The sequence below is a fragment of the Lonchura striata genome, chromosome Z (genome assembly GCF_050655825.1).
Source record: "Lonchura striata isolate lonStrDom1 chromosome Z, ASM5065582v1, whole genome shotgun sequence".
Taxonomy (NCBI): Eukaryota; Metazoa; Chordata; class Aves; order Passeriformes; family Estrildidae; genus Lonchura; species Lonchura striata.
This window is the reverse complement of record NC_140740.1, coordinates 39,527,204-39,533,857: the sequence shown is the minus strand read 5'-3', so window position 1 is coordinate 39,533,857 and position 6,654 is coordinate 39,527,204. Positions and strand designations below refer to the sequence as shown.

General features: G+C 49.5%; 1 protein-coding gene across 1 annotated transcript; it reads right to left on the bottom strand.

Moving 5' to 3' along the window:
• Positions 1-2,496: 2,496 nt before the first annotated feature.
• SPINK4 (serine peptidase inhibitor Kazal type 4) lies at positions 2,497-4,994 on the bottom strand. Its single transcript, XM_031507453.3, has 4 exons — positions 4,792-4,994; positions 3,814-3,848; positions 3,390-3,502; positions 2,497-2,691 (listed from the first exon to the last, which is right to left on the bottom strand). Exons 1-4 carry the CDS (start codon positions 4,856-4,858, stop codon positions 2,637-2,639), a joined length of 270 nt encoding a protein of 89 aa, XP_031363313.1. The 5' UTR covers positions 4,859-4,994; the 3' UTR covers positions 2,497-2,636.
• Between the last annotated feature and the right edge of the window lie 1,660 nt (positions 4,995-6,654).

Below are 6,654 nucleotides of genomic sequence, written 5' to 3'. Positions count from 1 at the left end.
GGATGAGTATCTCTGAATTTGCTGTGTGTAGAGTCAACACTCACCCTGTCCTGTGGCTGCCCATGCTCTGACCTTGCAGGTCTGGCCTATTAGTCTGTGCTTTAGTTCTGCAGTTTCTGAATAAATGCTCCACTTTGTGCTGGAGGCATGTGGTTTCCCTCTTCAGAAGAGCTTTCTGGATGGTCTGTGTTGTTTTTCCTAGCCTCTGCACATAAACAGTCGTGGCCCTCGGGGCATACACAGCACACACACTCTCTTGGGCTGCAGCCACTCTGCCTGTGCAGCTCAAGCCATGGCATGGGGCTGAGATCCTGGTGACACTTGTCCACTCCAAGGGACAACAACACCCAGTTATGCTAAGCTGGGCATAACTTTCCACGCAGCCCTGGCAGAAAACTGGGATAGAGGTGCCCAAATAAATCCTGCCTGTGGCTGAGTTGGCAGCAGCAGGAGCAGAAAACCTCAGGACAGAAGTGAGCAATACATTTGTGTTGCTCACCGTGGATGTGTTTTGGCCCTACCAAAGCTTTTCCCTGTGGCACAGGGGAGACAGAAAGGTCTGCAGAGAAGAGCTAGCAACACAGAGAGTACCACACAGCCAGACCACCTCTTCCATGCTATTTGCGGACTGGAAGGGAACAAACAGCCTTGCAGAGCCTTGGGACAAAGAATAGGTAATAGGAGCAGCCATGGACAGGTGTCCCTTCCTCTGCAGAAATAGGAAGGGTCCAGGAAAGGAAAACAGGGAAAATCAAAGCTCTGTGACAACCCTGAGCAATTAGTCATACTACGACTTCTCAGCCTAAGGAGAATAAAGTTTTTTATGACAGCAGCTCCCTCTGAGACAGAAAATAGTGGATATAATCCATCTGACAGAGCACAGCTGTTTTATGCTTCTCAATACTATTTCCAGTTGCAGCATTCAGTCTGTCAGCAATGGCTTTGTTGTGCACTGTGGTGCTATGGGTGTCCCACCTGGTGGCTCCAGCAAGGTGCAGAACTGGGTGACAGGGTGAACTCCAGCTGACCCAGCACAATAGTCATAGCAGACACTGGTAAGAAGCAAGGGACTTCTTATAAAATAGGGAGTGCTGGACAGGACAAATGCAGATCAAGCCAATATGGTTAATCATACATTCTCTGTTTATTGTTTGTAAGATGGCAGTTTATATACACTTCAATATAGTTTACAATTGTGAGCACACTATCATTGGCCAGCAAGCATTGTTTGTCTTTGTGTTAAGGTGGCTAAAGTTTCACACTGCAGCCCTATACCAATTCACACCCAGAAAGCCCATTGCTCTGTGTTCACCTTAACATAATTTCTGACTACACCACAACTAATTTCTTACTGCATCAGAGGCTCCAAAGGCCTTGCCAGGGCCCATATCTGAGGCCTAGGTAGCTCAACCTCCACTCTAAATATAAATGGTGTCCTCTCTCTCTCAGAACTCTCGCTACACTGGTACATCTCCCAGACTCTGAGGATGGCCACTGACTTTGGGGAGCTCACTTGACCAAATGGTAGACCCCAGACTCCTATCAGATGCCTGAAAATTAGAGCTGTATGTGATACTATACTTTACTAGTATAGCAGCAAGTCAGAGCAACATGATCTCCTGTGAGTGAGCACAGACCTGTCCTTGGAAGGTTTCAGCTCACCCTGAAGCACTCTTCAAAGCTGATCCGAAATCTCAGCTGGTAATTCTGTACAAATACAACATCTGGTGAGGGACTGAAATGACCTAAGGAGGCAAGCCCTGCATCAGCCCTCTGATCTCCGCCACTGTGTGCAAAGGGGGCCCCTTGCCTGCCCAAGTTGTATTGCCTTGTTGCAGGTGTTTTGTGTGTCCTTGTGCTAGAAGCAGGACATGAAAGAGCAGAGGAATCCCCAAGACCTGCTGATACACACTGACACTATTACCTTGGCAGGACTGAACCCTGAAACAATCTCAAAGATGGCCCTGACACCAGGAGCAACCTACACCTGAAAATTCTTAACTTCGGGGTTTTTCTCGAGTGCTGGGGCAGACATCTGGGATCTCTGATGCTCACCATCTTCGCTTAGGCTCTTTCCATGCTCCCATGTGTTATCTGAGCTGATTGTTCTATGAAAGAGCCTTAGATAAAAAGCAGAATAACATCTAATATGGGAAGTGCAGATGTTACTATTTTCAATTTACATCAGCTCTGGAACCAGTGAAGCCATTTACTAGGAATCCAGGGAGTCATCTTCTCCTATGTCAGAGAAACTTTATTTTGCCTTCACTCAATTGCCTCCTACAGAGAAAAAATTGTGCTTGTTCAGCATCTTCTTCATCAGGATGGGTGCGTTTCTTGCTACTCCCCCATGACCTTTCTTGCAGGAGTGTGGGTGAGATAATACTCTATGCAAAGCACCCCAGTTCGTTATGTGGATTTTAAATTATTGTTTTGACTGTGCACTTTTAGTAGCCCTTGGTGGGAACTGGCTTATGCTGTTTTCCTCCAGCCATACATAAAAAGAAGTTCTGTTGAAATAAGATTGTGCATGTAATTTTATTATTCACCATAGCTAGCTTAAGTCTGCAATCAGCACAGAGCACACAGGATCAATTAATCACCTGGTTTTAGGTTCAGAAAAGCTATCAGAAAGCTCAGGTATCTTGACACTCCCCATCTTTCAAAATTCGGATGTCTTGCCTGGTTTTCCTAGAGTAATATAGGAAGAAAGAGTAAGAGATTAAAAAAAAAAAAACTTCCTGTGAGTCATACTTTGGCTGCATACCATCAAATGGAATGGAGCTATTACAAAATTGACCTGCTCATTTTTCTGTCTAAAGAGCTGAGGTCACTGCAACATCCTGGCTCATGGATGTTCCCTCCCAGGGCCTGTGGTACTAGTGGTGCATCTGCAGCTCAATGCTCAACCTGCTCACAGAAGGGCTGTCCCCAGCATGAAGTTATGGTAGCCATGGCTCTATCTGAGCCCCAACCACCATCCCCAAGAATGGATCCCCACCCTCACGCCTCTGTGGTGATGTGTCAAATTTTCACCCTCTTGTGGCTGCTGTCTGTGGCTGTTGCCCCATGTTGTATTGCCTGAACCAAGATGACTGAGGCTCCATCCCACTTGCAGCTGTAGGTTGCTGCTGGATACCCCCAGGCATCCCCTTCCTCAGCCTGGCTGGGTACAGCTCCTCTGCACTTCCTTGCAGCTTTGCTTGACGAGCTGGCCATCCTTCCCCGCCTGCAGCCCAGCACACGATTTGTGTTACTTGCCATGCAAGTGCAGCCTCCCATGGCTTGTCCCAAGCTCTAGGGAGCATGAATGACTGCACTTCACAAGCACCCAGTTTCAGACAGCCAAAATTAGACCCAGGAGGTCCCTGCCAAGGGCATGAGCTTACATTTTTTCCACACAGAGCTGGCATTCATTGGCATAGGTATTCCCATCGGTCCCACAGATGGGCAAGTACAGGAGGGGGCAGGCCTGCAGGTAAACAAGGTCTTCACACACTGGCTGGAAAGGAGAAACCACAGCATGCATTTCAGTGCCAGCAGCACCCATTTCTTCCCCCCACGGAACACTCATGCAGGAGCAAGTGACACTGGAAACCTGGTTCCCTCTGTCTTGGAGCAGTGTGTGCCCACAGAGGAGAAGGGGCCACTGAATCTCTCAGTGGGACTCGTGGCTTGGGCTTTGGTGTGGGTTTGGTGTCAGAACACCAGTTGCCATGAGGCTGGGGATGATTTCTGGGAACAGTCTTTCTCCCAGGCACAGCAGGCATGCCCATCTCCAGCCACAAACAAAGAAAACCAGAAGACTCTTACCTTTCTCAGGCCACCCCCTTCATTTAGCTCTGCCTCTGAAACAAAGCAGAAACCCATGAGCATGGCACACCCATGCCTGATGGCAGAAGCATGAGATGTTGACAGAGGATCACATCCAAACCAAAGGGAAAGCAGTATTGTGCAGAGCCCACTCAAGACTGAATCAGCTCTGGGTTTCATAACAGGGATCAGCTTGTTGCTGCATGCCACTTCCATCTTTCCCTGACAGCAGCACAGTCCACAGCTTCCATCCACAGCTGAGCTGGATGGGAGAAACCTGTGAATGGTTGTTCCCCACTCCCTAAACCCTCTCCTAAATGCCCTCTCTCTGAGTTTCTGGGTCAGAAGCTCCACAGAGCACCCAAAACATGGAAATGGGAAATGCAGCATGTGGCGTGGGGTATCCTCAGAGGGATGAGGCTTGGTCATATTGCACAGCTGGACAACTGCTTTAGGGAGAGCAGCATCTGGTGGGCTCCTTTTTTCCCAGGCAAGCCCACCTGCACAGTGCACAAATGTTATGGGAGCATGGAGGCTCACACACACACAGGCAGCTTCAGGACCACCACTACCTGCACATAGGCAGAAGTGGCTTTCCAGTGCCTATAAACAGGTGATTCCCTCATAAATATGCTGAGCACATACTATTCTTGCAAGGACTTGCCAGTTCACATGGAGGCAGAAAATACAGCACCTGTGGACTCTCCCCTCTCCTAGATGGCTCCCAAGTGCAATACACTTGATGAACCAGCCTGCAACCCTTGCCACAAACTGCTAATAAGAAAGGCACAGTGTGCTTGATGCAATCCTTCTTCCTCACCATGCTGCCACTGTTTGTTTACCCTAATCTCACCTCCTCTCCAAACCAGAATTTCTGGGTCTTTATGTCCTGTCATGCATTCCCCTCCATCCCATTACTCATCTGCCATTCCCAACCCACTGCTGATGAACCAGCCTCCAGCAGCAGAGCAGATTTACCTCTGGCAGCAGCCAGAGTCACCATTGCTGCCAGCAGCAGCAGGAGCAGCAGCTCTCTCCCAGGCATGGTCAGCTCAGGCAGAACTGCTCATGCACCTTGCTCTGCTCGTGGCTGCCTTTATAGGGCAGAGGCACAGTCTTATCTCAGGAGCACTGGGAAAAGCAGTGTTTTGTTCCTGCTGGGTGCAGCTGGACTGTACACCCTAAGGGATCACTTAGGCATTCTCACATATAAGATAAGCTTTTCCCTGAAGCTTCCCACTTATCAGCTTCAGGTGGCAGCATCGGAAGCTGCTTTACAATCCCTTTGAACTGTAGTCAGATATTGTGGTTTGATGCTGGCTGAACACCAGGCAGCCACAGAAATCACTCACCCTCCCCAACTGCAGCTGGGCAGAGGAGAGAAAAATTACATGAAGGCTTCATGATTTGACATAAGGACTGGCAGAAAACACTCCAAGGGCAAAAGAGGCTCAGCTTAGATGTACAAAATGAATTTATTACTAACAAAATCAGAGGTGGACAATGAGAAGTAAAATAAGCCATAAAAAACCACCTTTCTTTCTCCACAACACTTCCCTCCTTCCCACTGACAGCATGGGAGACAGGGCAGGGGGTTTTAGTCAGTTCATCACCCAAGGTCTTCTTCTGCTGGACAGGGAAAAAGTTGTTCCCTTGTGAGCTCATGGGGTCCCTCCCATGGGAGACAGTCCTCTGTGAAGTTCTCCAGCTGTGCCTAAATCTCAGGAGCAGCAGTAATCCCAAAGCTGTTGCAATGTGAATTTCTCCCACAGGCAATCCTCTCAAAACTGCTGCAGTGTGGCTCTCTTCCCACGGGGTGCAGTCCTCCAAGGACAGGCTGCTCCAGCCTGGGGGCAGAGTCCCTCTCTCCATCAGGTCTCCCACTGGATCTCAGCTTCCTCCAGGCATCCACCTGCTCCAGCATGGGCACCTCCATGGGCTGCAGGATCTCTGCATCCCTGTGAATCCCCAGCGGCTGCAGGGGCACAGCTGCTTCACCATGGGCTGCACCACAGGCTGCAGGGGAACTCAGCTCCAGTGCCTGGAGCAGCTCCTGCCCCTCCTTCCCCACTGACCATGTTGTTTCCCTCACACATTCTCACCCTCACCTCTTCTCTGACTGGAATTAACACTGCGCACCCAACTTTGTCTTGATTTTCTTCTTAAATCTGTTATCACAGAGGCATTACCAACCTCTTCAATTGGCCCAGCCTTGGACAGCAGCATGTCCATCTTCAGAGCCATCAGGGATTGGCTCTGCTGGATATGATGGAAGTTTGCAGCAACATCTCACAGAAGCCACCTCTGTGGTCCCCCACTATCAAAAATGAGGCCATACAAAACTAACACATCAGGGCTGGGCAATGCTGCTCTTCTCTACTTACCCCAGCCAGCTACTTCTGATTGAATCTCACCCAAACTATCCCTTCAGCCTTGCAGCTGCTATTCTCCATGCATGACAGGTATCTGCACTTGAGTTGTGAGACTAGACATAGCCAGGAAATTCAGGGTGATTTGTGTCGTGGCCCTGTGGTGTTATCCCATGAGACCCAGCCAGGTGGATACTCATCTGCCTGATGCACTGGTGAGGGTCCCAAACACAATGGGAGGCCTGTCACCATGCTGCAGCAAGCCCATACAGTCACTGGGTGGGATGGGATGGGACAGGCTGGGGGTTTAGCAGAGGGTCTAGAGGGTACAAAATTCAGCTGCCTGGGGGCAAGGAGCTGCAGGTGCAGTCAGTGCCTAAGCTCAGACAAGCCACACAGTCAGAGGTGGTCTAATACCTTACTCCACTCACTTGCTCTTACTCTACTCCTTGCTCTTGGCTGCAGCTGAGAT

Bases quoted from the DNA above. Each gene is read 5' to 3' on its own strand.
- SPINK4 (XM_031507453.3), bottom strand. From the start codon at position 4,858: ATGCCTGGGAGAGAGCTGCTGCTCCTGCTGCTGCTGGCAGCAATGGTG. The intron at 3,849-4,791 runs GTAAATCTGCTC...GCTTTGTTTCAG, and splicing joins GACTCTGGCTGCTGCCAGAG to AGGCAGAGCTAAATGAAGGG. The intron at 3,503-3,813 runs GTAAGAGTCTTC...TCTCCTTTCCAG, and splicing joins AAGGGGGTGGCCTGAGAAAG to CCAGTGTGTGAAGACCTTGT.